Source organism: Alosa alosa, chromosome 2, assembly GCF_017589495.1.
Source record: "Alosa alosa isolate M-15738 ecotype Scorff River chromosome 2, AALO_Geno_1.1, whole genome shotgun sequence".
Classification (NCBI taxonomy): Eukaryota; Metazoa; Chordata; class Actinopteri; order Clupeiformes; family Clupeidae; genus Alosa; species Alosa alosa.
The window spans coordinates 35,684,920-35,710,462 of record NC_063190.1 but is presented as its reverse complement, the minus strand read 5'-3'; the positions used below and the strand labels follow the sequence as shown (position 1 = coordinate 35,710,462).

Sequence of the window (25,543 nt, the reverse complement as noted above, 5' to 3'; positions counted from 1 at the left end):
ATATAACCCACTCCACTATGTATAGTTTTCAACCCCCACCACCTACATGGTCCAATGTAAGCCTCCACATACAGTATCATTTTACTGCAGCACAATGCTAAAAAACATGTCTGGCAGGGCATCTTGAAACCGCCCTCCACCCCAAAAACATGTCTGGCAGGGCATCTTGTCTGGCAGGGCATCTTGACTGGCAGGGCATCTTGAAACCGCCTTCCACCCCCAGTCGCTCCCATTTCACAAAGTCTAAGGGCAATCTACACCCCCACCAATACTCAGCAGATCCTTCATGGGGTGGGGAACTCACTTAACATGAACCAGGTCAGGTAGTGTGAACTCAGAGTCCCCTCTTCTACAACGTAGAGTAGATAGAGAGAGAGAGAGAGAGCAAGATTGAAAGAAACTGGCCAATGAATGAAGTTGTTATTATGTGATGTGTGTTGCAGTGTGATGTGTGTTGCAGTGTTATGTTGAAACAACAATTGTGTTCATTTTTATATACACTAAAGTATATTCATTTTTATATACACTAAAATATATTCATTTTTATATACACTAAAATATATTCATTTTTATATACACTACAGTATATTCATTTTTATATACACTAAAGTATACATACAGTAAGCGCTGTCATCTGGGTGCTGTGTGGCTGTTTGGTTGTTCATTTAAATCTGTCGAGTCCAGTCAATAACTGTTTGGCTTGACCGCCTGTGTAGCTGTGTAGTTATTTAAAGTCCTGGGTGCTGTGTGGTTGTGTGGTTGTTTATTAAGATCTTCTATCGAGTGCAGTCAGTAACTGTTTTGCTTGACCGGCCGTGTAGCTGTGTTATTTAAAGTTGGTGTCAGGTTGGTGTTAGGCTGGTATCAGGATGACCAAGAGCAAATCTGGACACGCATCTTTCAGAGTGCAAATGACCTGGAACACTACTAGGAGGTGGTCAGATGACCTGGAACACTAGGAGGTGCACAGATTGCCTGGACAGAGGAACACAAGGTACTAGTGGTACCACTGGGTTACTTACGTACGTGGGGAGTCCCTACCAGACAAGACCGTTGAACAGCTCTGAGAACACACCTGGCCTTAACCTGAGAACACACCTGGCCTAACCTGAGAACACACCTGGCCTTAACCTGAGAACACACCTGGCCTAACCTGAGAACACACCTGGCCTAACCTGAAAAACACTAAACAACAACTTGCATTTATACACGCTTAAAACAAATGTGTAGTCCCTATCTGGACACAGAGATGTATAAAAAACAACAAAAGCCGTTGTTTTCAATGCAAGTTGTGTCACTATCAAGTATCAATGCATAGTGTGTGGGCAGCCGTGGCCTACTGGTTAGGGCTTCGGACTTGTAACCAGCGGGTTGCCGGTTCGAACCCCGACCAGTAGTGCCCTTGAGCAAGGCACCTAACCCCTCACTGCTCCCCGAGCGCCGCTGTAGCAGCTCACTGCGCCGGGATTAGTGTGTGCTTTACCTCACTGTGTGTTCACTGTGTGCTGTGTGTGTTTCACTAATTCACGGATTGGGATAAATGCAGAGACTAAATTTCCCTCACGGGATCAAAAGAGTATATATATTTATACTTATAAAAAATAAAGGAAAGAACACAAATAGAGATGGATAGATACTGTAGCAATCTCACCCTCGGACATGGATCACCTTTGGCCAGGACGACCATTTATTGGAACAGGCATACTCATACACACTCAGACTCATATGGACAACTAGGGCAACACAGGGGCAGTCCCAGCCGCACATGCAACACACAATAAGGGTTTACCACACACATCAACACGGGGATAAACACATGAGTTACAACCAAAGAGACTAACATGCTAACAACTACACAACATGGTAAACGTAACTACAACCATTATAACCGACATTACACGTGATAGCATTTACTCGCACTGCATTCTGGGAGACACTCATTTAGACATGTACATCCACCGACGCTACAATACTTTTATTCATCCCCACAGGGGAAATTCAGATGTCCAGCAGCCGTTTGTTGTCTACCAACAAGCATTCACACTGCAATACACTCATAAAAACCCTGATGACAACAGTTAATAAAATAAAATAAATTGTGTTATCCCTATCTGGACACAGAGATGTGTTAAAAACAACGCAAGTTGTGTTCGACATATTCGTTTTGAGAGTATAGCGATTTACCAAGGCACCCAAAAGCACCTAATATAATAACCATGGACGGAAGACACTACACATTGTCACATAACCAAGAAATTTGACCACTAACAGACAAATAAAAGACTGCAAAAGAAAAGTATGTCATACTGACCCCAACAGACAGGGAGAAGTGGATTCTCTGATGAATGCCCTCTCTGTTCGTTTCTAACGCTAGTGGTTACAATGACTAAAAACACATGAGTTAGCTGTTAACAGACACAATCTTCCCGAGGACAATGTACATATTTTCACATACAATTTATCTTAACAAGGATGTTTCAGTCACAGTAGTGCAGAGGGGGTGAACACTAGGCCTGCAGTGTGTGTGCTTGTGTAGGCCTGCAGTGAGTACGCTTGTGTAGGCCTGCAGTGTGTGCTTGTGTAGGCCTGCAGTGTGTGTGTTTGTGTAGGACTGCAGTGTGTGCTTGTGTAGGCCTGCAGTGTGTGTGCTTGTGTAGGCCTGCAGTGTGTGTTTGTGTAGGCCTGCAGTGTGTGTGTTTGTGTAGGCCTGCAGTGTGTGTGCTTGTGTAGGCCTGCAGTGTGTGTGCTTGTGTAGGCCTGCAGTGTGTGTTTGTGTAGGCCTGCAGAATGTGCTTGTGTAGGCCTGCAGTGTGTGCTTGTGTAGGCCTGCAGTGTGTGTGCTTGTGTAGGCCTGCAGTGTGTGTGCTTGTGTAGGCCTGCAGTGTGTGTTTGTGTAGGCCTGCAGAATGTGCTTGTGTAGGACTGCAGTGTGTGCTTGTGTAGGCCTGCAGTGTGTGTGTTTGTGTAGGCCTGCAGTGTGTGCTTGTGTAGGCCTGCAGTGTGTGCGCTTGTGTAGGCCTGCAGTGTGTGCGCTTGTGTAGGCCTGCAGTGTGTGTTTGTGTAGGCCTGCAGTGTGTGTTTGTGTAGGCCTGCAGTGTGTGTGCTTGTGTAGGCCTGCAGTGTGTGCTTGTGCAGGCCTGCAGTGTGTGCTTGTGTAGGCCTGCAGTGTGTGTGTGTTTGTGTAGCCTGCAGTGTGTGTCTTGTGTAGGCCTGCAGTGTGTGCTTGTGTAGGCCTGCAGTGTGTGTGTTTGTGTAGGCCTGCAGTGTGTGTTTGTGTAGACCTGCAGTGTGTGCTTGTGTAGGTCTGCAGTGTGTGCTTGTGTAGGCCTGCAGTGTGTGTTTGTGTAGGCCTGCAGTGTGTGTGCTTGTGTAGGCCTGCAGTGTGTGTTTGTGTAGGCCTGCAGTGTGTGCTTGTGTAGGCCTGCAGTGTGTGCTTGTGTAGGCCTGCAGTGTGTGTGTGCTTGTGTAGGCCTGCAGTGTGTGCTTGTGTAGGCCTGCAGTGTGTGTGTTTGTGTAGGCCTGCAGTGTGTGTGTTTGTGTAGGACTGCAGTGTGTGCGCTTGTGTAGGCCTGCAGTGTGTGTTTGTGTAGGCCTGCAGTGTGTGTTTGTGTAGGCCTGCAGTGTGTGTGCTTGTGTAGGCCTGCAGTGTGTGCTTGTGCAGGCCTGCAGTGTGTGCTTGTGTAGGCCTGCAGTGTGTGTGTTTGTGTAGGCCTGCAGTGTGTGTGCTTGTGTAGGCCTGCAGTGTGTGCTTGTGTAGGCCTGCAGTGTGTGTGTGTTTGTGTAGGCCTGCAGTGTGTGTTTGTGTAGGCCTGCAGTGTGTGCTTGTGTAGGTCTGCAGTGTGTGCGCTTGTGTGTAGGCCTGCAGTGTGTGTGTTTGTGTAGGCCTGCAGTGTGTGTGTGTTTGTGTAGGCCTGCAGTGTGTGTGTTTGTGTAGGCCTGCAGTGTGTGCTTGTGTAGGCCTGCAGTGTGTGTGCTTGTGTAGGCCTGCAGTGTGTGTGCTTGTGTAGGCCTGCAGTGTGTGCTTGTGTAGGCCTGCAGTGTGTGTGTTTGTGTAGGACTGCAGTGTGTGTTTGTGTAGGCCTGTAACCGAGATAACCAGATCACGTGGAACATGGCACTCGCTCCAGGCAGATTAGTGTTTTGCCATTTCAGACTTTTTCCATGATTTCTATGGAGGAGATTAAACAGGTTTTAGACACCACGCTGGGCTTTCTCCTAAAGAGTTTTGACTTGGAAACAAAGCCTTGAAACTAACCTGCAAAACATTCTGTGTTCAGAGATTTTTCATTGTGAATTACATACATTTTTCATCAGCTTTTGAATCACGTTCTTCAGCTTTCTGAGTCCTATTTCACACACTGAGACACATTTCACACACTGAGACACATATCACTGAGACACATTTCACACACTGAGACACATATCACACACTGAGGCACATTTCATCTCTCTGCTGATGTGCTCACCGAACACACAGATAAACACACCTGGTCCATTCCAACTATCCAACTATTAGCTACAGTCGATAGTTTAGCAGGCTTCACGTATATTGCTATTAGCTATAGTCGATAGTTTAGCAGGCTTCACGTATATTGCTATTGAAGACTCTAGACAAAATATGTATTACATATGCATGAAAATGACTCTGAGTTTCTAAAACAATCCTTTTAGACTATTATTTTTAGTGCTAATGTAATGTGTATTGTTATGTTATAAGTCACTTTGGGTGAAAGTGTCTGCTAAGTAAACATCAGCATACTGTAAGCATTAACATAAACAATGTTATCATAGCAGTGTTGGTTCTAAATGAAAAGATGCAATCAGATGATGCTCATGTGAAGTTGTTAATCTAGCTCATTAGTCCACAGTAGATTTACATTTATAGATTTAGCAAAAGTTTTTATCCAAAAAGTCTTGCTGTACAGACAGACCCTTTCATCAATACTGTATGACCCTAATGGTGTTTACCATGTTGCCATTCGCGGGAAGTTTAGAAAGGGCCAGAGGACATGGATCTTCCTTTTTTTACAACTTGATCTTCCACATTCGCAACTCAAGTCAAGATCCCAGAGCACAACCACACTCTATCCATGCACAAGATCCCACAGCACAACCCCCCTGTCCATGTGCACCTGGTGTTGTCAGACTAAATGGCTAACGCTGGTTTGTCTTCTCATGTTGGTTGATAACAGGCTCCCAGTGAAAGTAGGTTCCAGTCTCCCCCTCCGGCTATTATTGTCCTGCAGTGGTAACCTCGGCAACCAGGCCAAGGCATGTTTGAACAGGACAATGCAGCGATACGAACACCTCGGGCAGCCAGGCCCAGGCGTGTTTGAACAGGACAATGCAGCGATACGAACAGCTGTTTATTCGTTTATATTTCCTGAGAGGAGCCTGGATCTGCCTCTGATCTCGTCTGTTCCGGTCACTTTGATTTCCCCCTCGGGCCGAGTGCAATCAGGACGCTGCCTTTGGGTCCGGCACGGCGCCACGACATTGTTCAGGCCACTTTTTGTTTCGCCCCACAGTGGTCCTGCCCGGAAATGAAAACCTCCTATATAAAATAAAACAGAGAGAGGGAGAGATAGAGAGATAAAAGGGGAGGGAGAGGGAGAGAGAGAGTGAAGGAGAGAGAGGAAGGCAAGGCAAGGTTGCTTTATTTGTATAGTGCATTTCATGCTCAAGGCAACTCAATGTGATCACATACTCCCTGACCCAGAGACATTATATAAAGAGACCAAGATCATAAAATAGACCAAAATCATAAAACAAAAGTATAAAATAAATAAAAGAACTGGAGCACGCCTGGTCTTCAATCAGCCGAAGAGGACACGTGTAACTCCTCTCCTAGTTACTCTCCATTGGCTCCCTATAGCCAGAATTACATTTAAATCTCTCACTTTGGCCTATAGGACACTGACTGGATCTGCTCCTAGTTATTTTAATTCAATAATCAAGGTGTACATCCTCAACCGCCCACTGCGGTCTTCTGATGAGCGTCTGTTGTGTCGACCAGTCATAAACACTAGGTCTAACTTAAGACTCTTTTCCTCAGTGGTTCCATGTTGGTGGAATGAGTTTCCCAGTGCTCTCTGTTCCTGTGGTAGTTTTGGGTCGTTTAAGAGGGGTCTAAAGACATTCCTGTTGTGCACTTAGTTCTTTAAGCTATTCTTATGCGTTATGGTTTGTATAATAATGTTTTATTTCCATTAGGCTGTTGATTAATTTGACATTAATGTTTATTATTGATATTCTCCTTAATATAGTCTTACCATGTCATCGTTTTTTACATTATTGATTGAATTGACATTGTTGTTTATTATTGCTATTCTCCTTATTATAGTTTGACCAACATTCTAATCTGTTCCCTGTTATATTTTAAATATTATGTTGTTTTTGTATTTGTGTGTCGCTTTGGACAAAGGCGTCTGCAAAATCCCATAACCATAACCATAACCATAAATCCAAACAGTTCTGCAACACTGCAGAATGCCTGTTTAAATTATATGAATCCTCTGACACAATAAGCAAATCGCAAAGACAATAAGCAAGGTGGTTCAGTGAGTAGGATAGGCCTATGAACTGCAGAAAAGGCAAATGCTGCCTCACCCTGTTTTATTCGAACTATTCTGAGACCCTACTGCTCACAAGTGTGTGTGTGTGTGTGTCTGTGTGTGTGTGTGTGTGAGTGTGTGTGTGTGTGTGTTTGTTCTAACCCCTCCTGAGGCCCTGCTGCTCACAATCATAAACCCACCTGTGTGCACATGATAACATTGTTTCCACACCTCAGGTAGCAGGTGACTTTGGAACAGATCGGGCCCAGATCTGGCAACAACTCAGCCCAGATCTGGCAACCACTCGGCCCAGATCTGGCAACCACTCAGCCCAGATCTGGCAACAACTCTCTGGCAACAAGTCGGCCCAGATCTGGCAGCAACTCCCTGGCAACCACTCGGCCCAGATCTGGCAACAACTCTCTGGCAACCACTCGGCCAGCGTCTGTCTCCCGCACTGGGGTTCCTGCTCCCCTGGTTTCCTGCACACAGCAGAGGAGAGGGCAGGCGTTTACCCCTCTTTACCCCCCTGTTTATCCCCCCCCCCGTGATGGGGGAAGGGACAGAGCAAACATGGCCTACAGGAGGGATAGAGCAGACATGGCCTACAGGAGGAACAGAGCAAACATACAGGATGGACAGAGCAAACCTACAGGAGGGACAGAGCACCGTGAAACCACACCAGCAGAGACACACCAGGCAACAACATCTTATTCTGTTTTATTTTTTAAATTTTTTTATTTTGACTACAATTATTATATATTTCTTTTGTTGTTTCATCGTTACTGTAATATCAGCTTCACAGAAAATGATGACTACCCTCAATGAACCTCCGAGAATAAATAAAGGCTGAAAGAATGAAAGAAAGAAAACAACAGTGTGAGTGGGACACTGTGCTAGCTGGAGGGCAGTAAGGACTGGACACTGTGCTAGCTGGAGGGCAGTAAGGGGACACTGTGCTAGCTGGAGGGCAGTAAGGACTGGACACTGTGCTAGCTGGAGGGCAGTAAGGGGACACTGTGCTAGCTGAAGGGCAGTAAGGACTGGACACTGTGCTAGCTGGAGGGCAGTAAGGACTGGACACTGTGCTAGCTGGAGGGCAGTAAGGGGACACTGTGCTAGCTGGAGGGCAGTAAGGACTGGACACTGTGCTAGCTGAAGGGCAGTAAGGGGACACTGTGCTAGCTGGAGGGCAGTAAGGGGACACTGTGCTAGCTGGAGGGCAGTAAGGACTGGACACTGTGCTAGCTGAAGGGCAGTAAGGACTGGACACTGTGCTAGCTGAAGGGCAGTAAGGGGACACTGTGCTAGCTGAAGGGCAGTAACTCAGGCTGTCTCATATCATTGCACACTGGATTGCTTCTACATAAGATTACACATAAAGAACTGACTTTGTTAGAGATGTTTTCTTCAGTCTTTGACATTTTACCAAGGAGGAATTCACAGCTTCAAATTTCTTGTTACACATTGTATTATTTCAATGAACAAATGTTAAACTTTGTATCTGTATATAAACCAAACACATCTGACAAACATCTCTGCTACACTGGACTTCTGTAGAAAACTGCTCCTGGGAATGTACTGCTTTGAAATGCTTACAAGTTATATTAGGCTACTGCTGTTGTTAGTGGTTTACAAATAAACAAGTTATGTTACTTCTGTTAGAGAGGTTTACAAATATACAAGTTTACTGCTTTTGGTGAGGTTAACAAGTAAATAAGTTATATCACTGCTGTTGTTAGAGAGGTTTACAAATAAACAAGTTATAATACTGCTGCTGTGAGTGGTTTACAAATAAACAAGTTGTATTACTGCTGTTAGAGAGGTTTACAAATAAACAAGTTATATTACTGCTGTTGTTGGAGAGGTTTACAAATACAGCCATAAGAGGTAACTTACTGTATTTACTTTAGTGATGGAATATGCACTCTGACATACATACAAACATACATACATACATACATTCATTCATACATACATTCATACATACATACATACACTATACATACATACATACATACATACATACATACATACATACATACATACATACATACATTCATACATACATACATACATACATACCGGTACATACATGGTGCAGTTATGTCCATATGAGAGACAGAGTTTGTGTTTGAAAGAAAGATACAGAGAGAGAGAGAGAGAGAGAGGGAGAGAGAAAGAAAGAGAGGAAGAGATAATGTGAAGAGAGGGAAAGAGTTAGTGTTAGAAGGGAAAAGAGGTTAGGGGCTCTAATCTTTGGAGAACAACACGTGCAGTTCTTCCCTGCTTTGTTTGATATAAAATGTAACATGCCTGCCATTCAGTAAACTCAATTCTAAACTGGTTTCTGAACTTGAGTAAAGTAGGTTAACAGGGGATTTAGTGCTAACACTTTTCTCTTGTGCTGTAAAACAGCTCTTGCAGAGCTAACGTTTGTCTCGTGCTGTAAAACAACAATCGTCTAGCAACTAGAAATCATCTCGTGTGCTCTTAAAAGTGCATAATGATGCATAATTACAGCACTTAAAACATTTTCTAAACAGCCAAATATGTTTTGAGACCATTAAGCTTACCACTACTGGTATTCGCAAACTATGGCCAAATTAGTGTGTTTGTGGAAGCTATATGTGTATGTGTGTGTGTGCTTGAGGAAGTCCTTGTTTTGGTGAGTGTGTGACTGGACATGGTTATGTGTGTGTTTGTTTTGTATGTGTGTGTTTCTGTGTTCTCATAAATATGAGTGTGTGCATGTGCAGTTGTGTGTGTGTGTTCTCATGAATATGAGTGTGCACATGTAAGTGCAGTTGTGTGTGTGTGTGTGTGTGTGTGTGTGTGTGTGTGTGTGTGTGTGTGTGTGTGTGTGTGTGTGTGTGTGTGTGTAATGTGCGTGTGCGTGTGTGTGTGTGTGTAAGTGTGTGTGCTCCTTTCTTGGGCATTCAGGTCCAGTCCAGCCTGTGAGAGCTGATCTCTGGGTGGAGGGCTGACCCATAACAGAGCCGCTAGTTGTTTCTGTGGGCCTGACTGCATTCCACATGCTGCCTGGTTGCTTAGAAACCATAAGCTGGAGACTAGAGGTGGTCTGTCCACAGATGCCCATTAATGAACCCTGAAGCCCCCTGGTGGTCAATAACGGTACACTTTCTGATTACAGTTTTTCTCGATTGCTTCGACCTGCTTAAGGAAATAACTGGGATCCAATTGGTCTTCATGAACACTTTCTTTGCACAGCAGAAGTCATCTCTTGCAAATGTGTTCACACATTTTCATTGGGTTCACACATTTTTTACATCCTTTTGCAAAACAGTTAACACAGGTGTCATTCAAAGACCCAAAACTCTATTGGTTTTCCCATGCTTAACAAAAGGAAAACATCTTTTCACAGGTGGTATAGATTCCTTGGATAAGTCTGAATCTCTGATACACCTGTGTGAAACTCCTTTGCACAATTCTTCAATCAGCAATCATTCATTATGCATATGAGATGTCATGTCTGTTCTTTGTTGTTATTTGCAAGTATGGATCTAATGCACATTTAGACAAAGTACTGTATTAAAAAACACAAAAACACGTCTTCCAAACCCGTGACTGCTTTGACAACACTTAACATGTCTTCAGAAAACACGTCTTCCAAACATGTGACTGCTTTGACAACACTGTTTGAGAGACACAATGCACTATGTGCTGTTGATTAAATGTTTGATGCCCATCTGATGCAGAGCTCAGTCGACCTACCTATTCATGAAGACCAAGTGGATCCCAGTTTCCTTAAAGGGACACCAGACAACGTTTTCGTGTTAATTAATCATCTTCGTAAGTCGGTATATGGTTAAATGACTCATTACAGGGCGAATGAAGACTCTCTCGCCCGCCCCTACTGCCTGTAGGAAGAATATCCCACTTGCAAGTTCAGTGTATCGTACCCACCGACCTTCAATCTCACAAAGTCTCAGACATCGCGAGAAGCAGGATCAGTTTACATCCTGCATCCACAGCACAGAGGGAGGCTAACGAAACGCTAGCGTTTGTTGCAAACGTGTGTATATGCAGAGCCGGCGAAGAAGCAGCGAAAACCCTTGACGGAAGATGCAAAGAAAAGGAAAAGAGCTTCAGACCGAGCGAGGGGGAGTTTCGTAGAGAAAAAGCACCAGGCTTGCCTGGTGTCCCTATAAGCATGGTCAAAGCAATCATGAAAAACTGTAAATGATCCAATACATATTATGAATTTTCTGTGCAAGTCTATTGAATATTGGTACAGCCACACACACACACACACGCACACACACTGGGCTCCTCAACACATGTCCCACCCAATAGTGTATGTGTGGTGTGCTGATGTGTGTTCCAGCAGAGGTCCAGAGGTGCAGACGCTGTAATATCTGCTGGGGTCCAGAGATGAGGGAGTGCTTTTGGGCTTTTGTTTTCCCCAACAACAGAGAATCTCAGGCAGCTGCCAGATCCTTACATGTGAGTGGTGGCTTATGTGTGTGTGTTGATGAGATGGGATGTGTTTATGGGGGTGTGTATGGATGTGGTAACAGCATCTATCTGTATCTGGGTACTTTACATTTCTGTCCATTTGTATACGGTGTGGGTCACAGCAGCTTCATGACTGATGAAGTCCAGGGTAGAATGTGTGAGTGAATGTGGTCTGGACTTAGGGGTCCAGAGATAAGAGATCATTACTAGTGTGATACTTCACACGTGCTGATGTCAGGGCAAGGCTATTATGAACCCACATGCAGACACAGAGGCAGGAAGTGTGTGTTGATATTTAATATCAGGATCAAACACAAACAGTTTATGAAACCAAAAATACTCTACTATAACAAGAAAAAGGAAAACGAGCTAAACTGTTCCAGTGAAAGTCCAAGTAGTTATAATCCAGGTCAGACAATCCACAAAACAACAGGCAGTAATCACATCCAAAAGACAGTCCAGAGATCGGTAACCAGAATAATCAGTAATTCATGTGAAATACAATGGCAATGGCAAGCGTGATAACTGGCATCCTAGGAGCAGAGTGGGCCTATTTAAATACAGCAGGTAAACAGGTACAGGTGTACAGGTGGGCATGGTACAAGTGGGCATGGTACAAGTGTACAGGTGGGCATGGTACAAGTGGGCATGGTACAAGTGGGCATGGTACAGGTGTACAGGTGGGCATGGTACAAGTGGGCATGGTACAGGTGGGCATGGTACAGGTGTACAGGTGGGCATGGTACAGGTGTACAGGTGGGCATGGTACAAGTGGGCATGGTACAAGTGTACAGTTGGGCATGATACAGGTGGGCATGGTGCAGGTGTACAGGTGGGCATGGTACAAGTGGGCATGGTACAAGTGTACAGTTGGGCATGGTACAGGTGTACAGGTGGGCATGGTACAGGTGTACAGTTGGGCATGATACAGGTGGGCATGGTGCAGGTGTACAGGTGGGCATGGTACAGGTGGGCAGGTGGGCATGGTACAGGTGGGCAGGTGGGCATGGTGCAGGTGTACAGGTGGGCATGGTACAAGTGGGCATGGTACAAGTGTACAGTTGGGCATGGTACAGGTGTACAGGTGGGCATGGTACAGGTGTACAGTTGGGCATGATACAGGTGGGCATGGTGCAGGTGTACAGGTGGGCATGGTACAGGTGGGGAGGTGGGCATGGTACAGGTGGGCAGGTGGGCATGGTGCAGGTGTACAGGTGGGCATGGTACAAGTGTACAGTTGGGCATGGTACAGGTGTACAGTTGGGCATGATACAGGTGGGCATGGTGCAGGTGTACAGGTGGGCATGGTACAGGTGTACAGGTGGGCATGGTGCAGGTGTACAGGTGGGCATGGTACAGGTGGGCATGGTACAGGTGGGCAGGTGGGCATGGTACAGGTGGGCATGATACAAGTGTACAGGTGGGCATGATACAGGTGGGCATGGTGCAGGTGTACAGGTGGGCATGGTACAGGTGGGCAGGTGGGCATGGTACAGGTGTACAGGTGGGCATGGTACAGGTGTGCAGGTGGGCATGGTACAGGTGTACAGTTGGGCATGATACAGGTGGGCATGGTGCAGGTGTACAGGTGGGCATGGTACAGGTGTACAGGTGGGCATGGTACAGGTGGGCATGATACAAGTGTACAGGTGGGCATGGTGCAGGTGTACAGGTGGGCATGGTACAGGTGTACAGTTGGGCATGATACAGGTGGGCATGGTGAAGGTGTACAGGTGGGCATGGTACAGGTGTACAGGTGGGCATGATACAAGTGTACAGGTGGGCATGATACAGGTGGGCATGGTGCAGGTGTACAGGTGGGCATGGTACAGGTGTACAGTTGGGCATGATACAGGTGGGCATGGTGCAGGTGTACAGGTGGGCATGGTACAGGTGGGCATGATACAAGTGTACAGGTGGGCATGGTACAGGTGTACAGGTGGGCATGATACAAGTGTACAGGTGGGCATGATACAGGTGGGCATGGTACAGGTGTACAGTTGGGCATGATACAGGTGGGCATGGTGAAGGTGTACAGGTGGGCATGGTACAGGTGTACAGGTGGGCATGATACAAGTGTACAGGTGGGCATGATACAGGTGGGCATGGTGCAGGTGTACAGGTGGGCATGGTACAGGTGTACAGGTGGGCATGGTACAGGTGGGCATGATACAAGTGTACATGGTGCAGGTGTACAGGTGGGCATGGTACAGGTGTACAGGTGGGCATGATACAAGTGTACAGGTGGGCATGATACAAGTGTACAGGTGGGCATGGTACAGGTGTACAGGTGGGCATGATACAAGTGTACAGGTGGGCATGATACAGGTGGGCATGGTGCAGGTGTACAGGTGGGCATGGTACAGGTGTACAGTTGGGCATGATACAGGTGGGCATGGTGAAGGTGTACAGGTGGGCATGGTACAGGTGTACAGGTGGGCATGATACAGGTGGGCATGGTGCAGGTGTACAGGTGGGCATGGGTACAGGTGTACAGTTGGGCATGATACAGGTGGGCATGGTGCAGGTGTACAGGTGGGCATGGTACAGGTGTACAGGTGGGCATGGTACAGGTGGGCATGGAAGTGTACAGGTGGGCATGGTACAGGTGTACAGGTGGGCATGGTACAGGTGGGCAGGTGGGCATGGTACAGGTGGGCATGGTACAGGTGGGCAGGTGGGCATGGTACAGGTGGCAGGTGGGCATGGTACAGGTGGGCAGGTGGGCATGGTGCAGGTGTACAGGTGGGCATGGTACAGGTGGGCATGGTACAGGTGGGCAGGTGGGCATGGTACAGGTGGGCATGGTACAGGTGTACAGGTGGGCATGGTACAGGTGTGGAGGTGGGCATGGTACAGGTGGGCATGGTGCAGGTGGGCATGGTACAGGTGGGCATGGTACAGGTGGGCATGGTGCAGGTGTACAGGTGGGCATGGTACAGGTGGGCAGGTGGGCACGTGTGCACGTGTGCGTGTTTATGTGTGTGTGTGTGTGTGTGTGTGTAATAGAGATGTCTGTGTAAATAGTGTCAATAGGACATATGTTCTTTTGTGTTGATGTTGAGTGTGTGTGTGTGTGTGTGTGTGATAGAGATGTCTGTGTAAATAGGCGTCTGTGTGTGAGTCTGTGCCTATATGTGTGTGTTTGTGTGTGAGTGTGTGTGTGTTATTAGTGTGTGTGTGTGTGAGTGATACAGTAAGGATGTCTGTAAACGGTGTCAATAGGTGTCTGGGTGTGTGTGTGTGTGTGTGTGTGTGTGTGTGTGTGTGTTTATATATATACATGTATATATTTTTAGATATGTATGCATGTTTCTTTGTTTGAGTATACATTAGTGTGTGTGTTTTATATGTACATGTGTATGTGTGTGCATTTACAGTGTGTGTGGTGGGCATGTTTGTGTGTGTGTGGTACAAGGTGGGCAGGTGGGCATGGTACAGGTGGCAGGTGGGCATGGGCCCTGGGTGGGCAGGTGGGCATGAATTCTGGAATGTACAGGTGGGCATGGGTACAGGTGGGCATGGTACAGGTGGGCAGGTGGGCAGACACCAGGTGGGCATGGTACAGGTGTACAGGTGGGCGTAATGGTACAGGTGTGGAGGTGGGCATGGTACAGATTGGGCATGGTGCAGGTGGGCATGGGTACAGGTGGGCATGGTACATGCATGGTTTCTTCAGGTGGGCATTTGATATACATGCGTGTTTAGTGTGTGTGTTTTATATGTCAATGGGACATATGTTCTTTTGTGTAGGAGTGTGTGTGTGTGTGTGTGTGTGTGTGATAGAGATGTCTATTGGCTGTGTGTGTGTGAATCTGTGCCTATATGTGTGTGTTTGTGTATGCATTGTACGAGGGTAATATTATTGGGATGTTATGCGCTTTAATTACTGGGTGTGTGTGTGTGTGTGTGTGTGTGTGTGTGTTTATATATATATTTTATATTTTTAGATATGTGTGTGTTAGTGTGTTTTTGTATATATACATTGAATTGTGTATGTATGCGTTACACAATTATATTATTAATGCAGCAGCGATGTTTAATGTGTGTGTGTTTTGTACATGTGTGTGTTTGTACATGTGTGAGTGTATCACGATTCACGCACTAGTGGTGTGCTTCCTGAACAACGGTCCGTGTGGAAGAATCAGATCCCTGTTAAGTAAGGTCGTCATAGGAATTTAACGGAGGGCATCGAGGCCAGGGTTTTTTTGCCTCGAGGTAATTTTTTATGTCGAGTTATTCGAGTAACTCGATGAATCGTTTCAGCCCTACTTGTCAAATTAAAAGATAGCTAGGCTATCATAAAAAAGTTGCATTGTTTGCATGATAAAATGTAATCAGATAATCCCCAACAATGTAACTGTAATCTGATTACACTATTTTTTTATTGTAATCTGGGCTGATTATAGTTACTTGATTTTTGTAATCTGATTACATAATCCAGATTACATGTAATCTGTTACTACCCAACCCTGGTAATAGAGATGTCTATGTAAATAGTGTCAATAGGATATATGTTCTTTTGTGTTGAGTGTGTGTGTGTGTGTGTGTGTGTGTGTGTGTGTGTGTGTGTGCGCGCATGTGGCTGTGCTGTAGCTGTGTGCCTATGAGGGCCCGCCTAGGCCATAATTCATACTTGGTCTTACACACACTATCATAATATTGCATATACACCACTATACACATACACACTCACTATTAGAATCCTTTTACATGTATGAGATAGTATAGTAGTGTATGTGAGAGAGTATAGTAGTGTATGCGAGAGAGTATAGTGTTTGTATGTGTTTATTTGTTTGCTTGTCCAAATTACACTGCAAGAGCTCCTTTCTGGTCACTGATTCAGGAAAAACAGCATGGACATCAGACACTGAAACAGAAAATATCACTTTACTACTAATACAACTTATTTACATTAAAAAGTATAAAGAGAATTCATAATTATGACAGCACACTAATTTTGAAATCACATCAGTAAAGGTTGTATAAAGAATGTTATGTGGCATTATGCTGCTTAAATGTTAAAGGCCCAGCTGCTTAAATGTTAAAGGCCTCCAACCTCCCACTGACTAAGGATGGAGAAAAGTAAACATTTTCTTGACCGACCACTGAACCTCAGTGCCCCGCTCACACACACCACACACACACTCTGCCCCCAGCTCCACACACACACTGCCCCCCACTCCCCACACACACTGCCCCCGCCACACACACACACTGCCCCCCCACTCATACACACACTGCCCCCCGGCTCACACACACACTCCCCCCGGCTCACACACACACTCCCCCCTGCTCACACACACACACTGCCCCCACTCATACACACACTACATTTGGGAAAAGCAAAAGGTATCAGCATAATGTTATTTATTTATTTATTTATAAACAAAAACATCTCTGTCAGTTCCGTGCCGTTTTCAACAGCTATCAAAAACAAAGGTCATTTTTGGATGGATTGATTTTTTGTGAATGTTTCTTCTTCTACATAAGATTTTAGTCATCTTTAGTTCATGTAATACTTTATTGTCAATGCACAAATTAAGTAACAGTAGTCTGAAAAGTTATTGTTAATGCACAAATTAAGTAACAGTAGTCTGAAACGAAATGCTGTTTTACATCTAGTGGTGCAAATAACTGACATGTCCAAATGGACTTTGATGAAATCGCCACTAGACTGTTCATACACATTTTAACGGACCAAAAGTTGAAGAGCTGTTGTCCGTTATTGTTCGTACAAATATAGGCTGATTCATGTTCCCTTGCATTGTGTAACTGAGGTCCATGGCTAGTCTGGCTTTTCACCACACCAACCTCAATCTTTTTAAGAAATCAAAAAATAAATAGCCAGGACAGATCAGGCTGGGTTCACCAAGCCTAGTCCATAGGCACCCGATATTGTTCACGCTCTGGCTATTCTAAATGCAAAATGCATCAGGGAGTTATGACAAAACTGTAACTAACACACTAGATCCTAATAGAAAGCTGTTAGCTTCCCTAAGCTACAGGTAGGCTTATAAGGTAGGCCTATTTACAACATAAATTGTCAATAGGCTATGCTGGCGACACAAATAAAATCTCCTTTGGAAACCAATGGCTTACGCCTTACAGTATCAGGCGGACTTAAACTGCCATATCGTGGCGAAAAGTTGTAATAAAATTCCGCAGCTCCATGAGTCAAGGAAAGCGCCGAATGAAGTAGCCACTTTCTAAATGGGACCCACTACACAGTAGCTTAAGGTGTGTTGCTAAAGCAGCCATAATGAAATGAAGGTGTCATTGTTTGGATACTTCACACACACATGCTTTTTAATTTCACAGACTACAACTACCAAGCTGGAATCAAAGCACATCGATTCCCCTCTCACACCCTGCACGCACTTAAAACAAAATAAACAGGCGCCTCAGTCTCGCATGTATAGGCAAAACTGTATCAGACCCGGTTAATAGCGTAGCGTTGGCTTCCATTGCACAGAATGATTTTTGTAGCACATGCAACAAATGACAGTCGAAAGATACAATTACAGTGCTGCTATCAATTTGCTTGGTATAACCGCATTTATAGTTTTCTACAAATGCCATCAATCAAATTGGCCTCCATCACTCAACCAACGCTAATGGTAACATTACCTAGGTCCTTATTGATATTATAAGATTAATGTACCTGCAGTAAAAACCAAGCATGTCCGATAAACATCCTCAGATTTATTTCGGCTTCAAGAAGAAATGGGAATTACATTTCATGTGAACATCATCCTATCCTTATTAGACGTTCTCTGCGGTAAACTATAGTCCTTGTAGGAAGCGTCCATTGTTATTCCAACCCACGTTTAATTTCCAACAAAATTACGTCTCACTGCAACGATGCGCCATCTAGTGGACAAACGACTACTTATCGCCAATACTGGACATGCAGCCATGATGATGATGATGAATATATATTTTGGAGTGGACCCCGGGGACGAAACGAAATTTTTCCGTAAAAGTCTAGTGGGGCTACATACCCACCAAATTTCATACCCACCAAATTTCCGGTGGTTCGGTGTCCCGGGTATCGTTGACCAAAAATTCAGGAAGTAGATGACGAAAAAAAAATAAAAAAAATTGACAATCCCTATATGACCGCTTCGCTAGCTTCGCTAGCGGCGGTCATAATAAAGGCATTTGGCTAGCATTAGAAGCTCATTTGAAACATTGCCACGGCTCATTTAAGAAAATTACAGCTCCAAAAAGACGCCGCTTTAGTTTGAGGTAGTGGTAACAATAAAGAAAGATGATGATCATCATCACCTTATCTGTTACCATTGATGATCCTTCCTGAAATGTGGGCTAGATGTAATGTATTTCCAAATCTAAGCCCATCTAATGCGGAATGTTGCCTAATAGACTGCAACACAATAAAACCAATGGATAAAACAGGCACCTTCAGAATGCGTAAAAAACGCACCGGCCAAGGCAGGTCTAACTCACTAAGTGCCTTCTAATAACGGACAGAACAACTCTTTTGTATAATTATTATTATTATTTTTATTCTCGTTTCATCTATGAACGAGAATACTGTAGCCAACAGCTCACAGGCAGGAATTAACGGTTAGGCCGCCGCCTGATTATTAAATCATAACACAACGGTTTGGCCATTAGTTATTCTTGGAAAATAAATTAACCACAAGTTAAATAGAGAATACTGTGGCCTACAAAATAGACTGTGAAAATATTTAATGAATGCGTAAAAGACGCCTGAAAGCAGGCTTCGCAACAATGAAATCAACTGTAAACAAGTTAACTGTCCATGCGATCGCTGTTATAGGGCCAAAGAAAGTTGTAGCCTACAAGTTGGCTTCTTTTTAAACGGAACCGCTTGTTTCCTTTGCGTGTTAAAGGCATGGCTATTGCCTATAGAGGCAACCGGGTGATAAGCAGGATAAAGGCCTGCGAGGTGTCCTGTTATAGGCTACGGGATTAATGGTTGCAACTTACATCTGTGTCATTCTTTTTGGTGAAATGGTCCCACACACTTCTCTTTGCACGCTTCATCCTGTCGTCTGCCCTGGCTCTAACCTCGAGTGTTCTAGCCTTGTGAGCGCGCAAACCTAAACGCTGTGAGCTCGAGCCAAATTTGTATTGGTTTATATTTATATTGGTTTAAGTACAAACAGGCGAGTTATGAAAAACTGAGTGTGAGGGATAATTTGTTCACTTCACACAAAAATATCTTGGAATGAGATGGCTAACTGTAGTAGCGTTTAGTCCACTGTCTGTAATAGCCTAATTTAGAGATCACTTTTTTTCTTAACGGACTACTAACAACTTTGATCGATTAACGTTGATACGGTCAACCATCGGTCAAACAGTCATCGGTTAACATCCCTACCACTGACAAGTAAAGATGGAGATGCCCTCATTCAAGAGTCCCTCATCTTTATTAGGAGGGTAAGGGCATGTTTATAGGACCTTCAGTTCTAATCCACCTCTATCAGTTCATTATCACAAATCAACTGCAGAAGCAAACGGTCTAATCTATTGGTTTGGAGTACACTTCCTAAGTTACTGTTTGTTAAAGCTGAATTCTAACTCCATCTCTGATCTCTACCAACTCCTGCCTTTTTGTTTGTTTTCATAAACACATTTATAAAGCTAGTGTATTTTCGTTGTTTTTCTGTGTTAAGATATTTTTAGATATAAAATATAAAGGGCTGTAATTTCAAACTTTGGGGCCCAGACACACCCCGATGTCTATTTGACAGCTGAAAGAAGGTTTTAAAGATTAAACGATTCAGTGAAACTATCATTCTGTTGCAAGATGGATATAAAGGCTTAGAGCAGGGGTGCCCAAATTCTTAGAGGCTGTTGGTGGCAGATGTTTCATACTGTCAGTTCTTTTTACTGGGAGTTCAGGATCAGTACCTGGGAACAAACACAGACTCATTCCCACACAATCTACAGAACAAACCAACACACATTTGCTCTGTATATATAGTATATTCATGTGTACTCCACCTTTGGGCAAATGTTTGTATTTTAGCATCTGTGACAGACCTGTTAGCTCTAAAAGGAAGTTTTATTTCAACTTAACGATAGACTCACATTCTAAAGACCTGATGATCTGGATGTGCTTCACTGTTAAAATAGAAAATAAATAGTCGGAAAGAATCCAATTAAACTATAACAACTGGAACATTACAAGGTCTCATACAAATGATACATGATTGTGTCCATTCTAGATGCTTGTCCAACCTGCTGCAGATATCTTGGCTACTTCCTGCTTGAAGATGCCATCCAGTTTCTCCTCCAGCTGCACCGTCACTGCAGAGACAGATTCCTTCACAGCCTCAAAAGAGAAACTTTGGTTGAAGGTCACGCTGGGTAAATCTTTAGAGTGCGGAGAGTCTCTGATTGACGGGACATTCTACAGAGGAAAATATAAAAGTTGAGTGAAACTATGTGAATATTCAGTCAGGGCTGAATATTAATTCATTCAGGACAATTACATTAATTCATTTAGCAGACACTTTTATCCAGCAGTGACTGGCACAACATTCTGCAGAGAGAAAAACACAGAAGGTGAGACAGGCCGTCCGAATTTTCAGTAAAGGGCTGTTTCCCCAAACGCTGCAGACATAATAGCTTAAATAAATCGGTTTAGTGTGTGTGTAATTATGCATTAGTGTGTTTAAGTGTGTGTACCTAGAAAGATATTGTAGGACCTACCTACTGTAAAGCACAATATCATTTTTACCACATCACACATCATATGCACACATAGAGATTTTATTACAGACCGTTCACTTAGAAATAGGTCATGTGTTGCATAGGAAGGTTACCCTGTAAATCCAGATTTCCTGCGAGAGCATTATTTGAATTTGCTCAGCGAGTGACTCTGGCGATGAGTAATGATGCTCATTACCTATGCCCATGGAGCCGAGCTGCACCAATCACATCGCTGTATCTGATATAGGCGGGCCAGAGGCGAGCTAAACAGATGACGACAGCGCTGCAACGTCAACGTTCGGAATCAGTCAGAAAACATTGGTCGAAGTGTTATCCAATTGCATACAGTGATATTTTCAAATGCATGCTTGGTGCCGCCCCTCGAGTTGGGCCATTTTCATTACTCATAGCCAGACCCTTCATCTGTCAGATTGGGGTCTGGATTTCCAGGCTACAGGAAAGTATCAACTAAAAAAAGTTGACTGATATTCAGCAGCACTTTTATCCAGAGTAGCAGCAGCTAGTTCAGGAAATCAAACCCAGGTCAACCAATCACCAGTCGATGATGTCACCGCTTCTCCACCACGCCCACTAACACTTTCATAGATTCATTTTAGTTTCAGGAGTGCAGTTGAATGTTACCTTGAGGAATTGGATGTGATCTTCTGTGTGTGAAAGCTTCTCCAGCTCAACATCTCTCCTCTTCAGCTCAGCAATCTCCTGCTCCATTCGCTTCAGGAGTCCTTCAGCCCGACTCACCTCAGCCTTCTCCTGAGCTCTGATCAGCTCTTTCACCTCAGAGCGCCTTCTCTCAATAGAGCGGATCATCTCAGTAAAGATGCTCTCACTGTCCTCCACTGCTGTCTGTGCAGAACTCTCACACACACACACACACAGACACACACATCCAGGAAATCTAAACTATGTGTGCTGGGCCACAACAAAAGTACCAACTATAAAGTCCACACACACACACAACCCTCCCACCACATAATGTCAACACAGTATCACACACAACATCCATAACACCAAACAGTGAAGAGCCTGTCCATAATGTTATTCAAACCCCACACGCATTACCCATACATTTATACACCTGTCCATTTACCAACATATGAAGGCAGCTGATAACATTCCAAAACTCTAATATAATATATAATTCTATATAGGCTAGCTTCTACACCCCACATCCTGCTCACCAAAACATCACTTTCACATCAGATATAATCACCTCAGTATAGAATCTCTTCTATGTCAGTTAAGCACCCACACAACAGACATGGATAGGCATACAGGTAGATCAGTTGAGTTCACCACATGACAGACATGGACAGACATACAGGTAGGTCAGTTGAGTTCACCACATGACAGACATGGATTTATACACTCTGCTCTACAGTACATGTCCGTCATTGAGCAATAAAACAGTCAAGAGCACCACATGGTACAGGTGTACAGGTGGACATGGTACAGGTGGACATGGTACAGGTGGGCATGGTACAGGTGTACAGGTGGGCATGGTACAGGTGTGGAGGTGGGCATGGTACAGGTGGGCATGGTACAGGTGGGCAGGTGGGCATGGTACAGGTGGGCAGGTGGTCATGGTACAGGTGTACAGGTGTGCATGGTACAGGTGTACAGGTGGGCATGATACAGGTGGGCATGGTACAGGTGTACAGGTGGGCATGGTACAGGTGGGCATGGTACAGGTGGGCATGGTACAGGTGGGCATGATACAGGTGGGCATGGTACAGGTGTACAGGTGGGCATGATACAGGTGGGCATGGTACAAGTGTACAGGTGGGCATGGTACAGGTGGGCAGGTGGGCATGGTACAGGTGGGCATGGTACAGGTGTACAGGTGGGCATGATACAGGTGGGCAGGTGGGCATGGTACAGGTGTGCAGGTGGGCATGGTACAGGTGGGCATGGTGCAGGTGTACAGGTGGGCATGGTACAGGTGGGCATGGTACAGGTGGGCATGGTACAGGTGGGCAGGTGGGCATGGTACAGGTGTACAGGTGGGCATGGTACACCACTAAACACTCGGTGAGTTGCACAGTTTTGAAAACGAACGTTAAGGGTTGTTATGGACATGTTTGTGCACTGCATGTCTGTAGGCAGCCACTCTGAAGTAGTCAAAGGCGATTCAAAACGAATCAGAACAGTCGAGACAGGACCAATCGGCAAAATTTCGGTGTCCACCACTCTAGTTTATCCCAAACAAACCAGAGAAGGGACTCAAAGTGCTAAATACCGGAATTTTCCTTTAATATCTTTTGATTGTCATTGTGTCTGCACTTCAGTACATGTCCATCATTGAGCAGTGACCAAAAACAAATTCATTCTGAGAAATGACATTATGGGTATCTGAGATCTGCTAATGGCTTATCTTCACAGCGGCCATACTGATTACAATAACATTGGAGAGCTGAAACCTTCATCAGTCTGCTGTCATCTTCTCACCTTGAGAGTCTCCACAGCCTTCCTCAGCTCCTGCAGCTCCTTCTCTCTCTCCTGGATTCTCTGCTGGAATCTCCTCTGGCTCTGCCCCAACTGCTTCTGTTGTTTCAAATACACACATGCTTAACTATGCTTACTATTAATGTGTCAACAGAATGATTACAAATGAAACTTTGCATTTTTTGATGAACAGGTAATAGTGTAGAAACAACATGAACTCAGTTGGAAAACTGGTATTAAGCATTAAAGGGGAAATTTGCAACTATTTCAACGTAATAAACCCGTTTAGAAATCATTTGGATGGTTAAATGACGTGTTCAGGTGAAAATGGTGACTTTCCCCGCCTAGCCTCGCCCCCCCAGGAGGAAAACCAACCTTGCAACATTGAGACTACCGTCCCGAAAGAGAAGTGAGAAACAAGAAACTCGTTTTAAATCGTGTTTCTTGTAACATCCACATAGTTCTGCCAAACTTATGCTAACCGTTTTGCTAGCTTGTAAACAAATCCATGTGCTTTATCGTTACCTTTTCCCACAATTTGAAATTGCATAATGCACAATTTCTCCAGCAGAGGGGGAAATCCTGCCAAGTTTCCCTTTAAACACAAATCAAGCTGGCTCAGAGCTTGTAAAAATGACCTTTTGTGTGGTATCATGTTCAGGTGGATGATGCCATGTCAATGTTTAACAGATTGTACAACATTTTGCCAGCCTAGAAATCTAGACGCACCCTAGCAGCAGCAAATTACATTTGCTGTTGGCCAACAGTGTGACACGAGTTAACCTTGTTTTAAGTTGGCAAAAGTTTGAACTAGCCAACTAGCTCCGCTGGTGGGAAAACGCATGGGACTCAGAGCTGTCCTATTGCGTGCAGAGGGAATTTGAAAGACAACCGATTATCCCGCCCCTCAGACTGAGCACTGTGAACGGTGAGTGCCCAGACCCTACATTTTAATGTGGGTCTGGCTCGTCGGGCTAACATTTTGCATTTTGCACTTTGCACCTGAAAATGTTAACTGGTTTGTGTCTTCTTTTAAGAGAAAAAAAGTCTGTAGTCAGTAGACTTTAAGAAGTACAATGTTCTTCTAATTAATCAAACACATCACATGTATCAGACCTGTAGTCAGTAGACTTTAAGAAGTACAATGTTCTTCTAATTAATCAAACACATCACATGTATCAGATCATGAAATGAAGACACAAGGGCATCTCCAGTACTCACCTGTTTGTTAGTCCGTTCTGCAGCAGCGGTGACTGTGTCGTGGCCTTTATGATCGTCCACCAGACACATAAGGCAGATACAACTCTGATCAGTACGACAAAATATCTCAAGAACCTTCTCATGACGAGAGCAGATCCTCTCCTGTAGCTGGCCTGTGGCATCAACCACTGAGTGTTTTCTTCCTGGGTTAAGGTCATTGTGAACTTTATAGTGAGTTTCACAGTAGGACACCAGACACTCCAGACAGGACTTCACAGCTTTGAGTTTTCTCCCAGTGCAGACGTCACACTCCACATCTCCATGTCCAACATAATTGTGAGGAGCAGCTTGGATTTTGGTCCTCCTAAATTTCTCCACCATTTCAGCAATCAGAGGGTTCTTGTAGAGGACAGGTCTGGGAGTGAAGGTGTGCTTGAACAGGGGGCAGCTGTAGACTCCTTTCTGGTCCTCCTGATCCCAGCAGCCCTTAATGCACCTCATACAGTAATTATGTCCACAGGAAATAGCCACTGGATCCCTCAACAGATCCAGACACACTGGACATGTGAAAGAGTCTTCCTCCTGAGAAATCGCTTCTGCCATTTTCTAGCTCTAACAAACACCAAGTGCACTCTGAGAAGCAGCAGCAGAGTGAGAGTTGAGTTTTGTTTCCGTTTTGCGTCAACAGAACTCTCAGGGGCAGAACAGGTGGGGGAGGGGGAGGGTGAGGGGGTAGCCAATCACATACCTGTGTGTCTGAATAAGAGACTGGAAATAGATTGATATTTATGGCATGAACTGAAGTGGACTCAACGCACTGCGTGTGTCATTTGCAGTTATAACACACTGTAGATTCTGTGTTAGTTGGGCCCCCTGTAGTTAAGTCAGATGTTTTGTATCAGGAATCTTGAGCCTCTGCAGTTCAGATCAGTGTGGTGAGTTAAGTGCCATCTGCTCTGGTGTTAAAGCTCTACTGGTCTGTGGTCATCCAGTAATGACCAGGCAGCAGACCAGTGTGCGTAATTATGACCACCACTAGCGCTAATGCAGCGGCCAAATACGAGTTGTCAAAGTTGTCTTTGCTGAAGCTGAATAACTAGAGAACCCTTGCACCCAAGATAACATGTGTTACATTAATA

The 25,543-nt window shown here is 44.7% G+C and overlaps 1 protein-coding gene across 1 annotated transcript; it reads right to left on the bottom strand.

The window, feature by feature from the left end:
- Positions 1–19,755: 19,755 nt before the first annotated feature.
- On the bottom strand, positions 19,756–25,007 carry LOC125289210 (E3 ubiquitin-protein ligase TRIM47-like). Its single transcript, XM_048235926.1, has 4 exons — positions 24,426–25,007; positions 23,208–23,303; positions 21,384–21,617; positions 19,756–20,439 (listed from the first exon to the last, which is right to left on the bottom strand). The coding sequence occupies exons 1-4, from the start codon at positions 25,005–25,007 to the stop codon at positions 20,251–20,253; spliced, it is 1,101 nt and encodes a 366-aa protein (XP_048091883.1). The 3' UTR covers positions 19,756–20,250.
- Positions 25,008–25,543: the final 536 nt, after the last annotated feature.

Excerpts from the sequence above, each read along its gene's own strand:
- LOC125289210 (XM_048235926.1), bottom strand. The coding sequence starts at position 25,007 with ATGGCAGAAGCGATTTCTCAGGAGGAAGACTCTTTCACATGTCCAGTG. Across the intron at positions 23,304-24,425 it reads CAGAACGGACTAACAAACAG|AAGCAGTTGGGGCAGAGCCA; the intron begins GTGAGTACTGGA and ends TTGAAACAACAG. Across the intron at positions 21,618-23,207 it reads AGGCTGTGGAGACTCTCAAG|AGTTCTGCACAGACAGCAGT; the intron begins GTGAGAAGATGA and ends TGTGTGTGTGAG.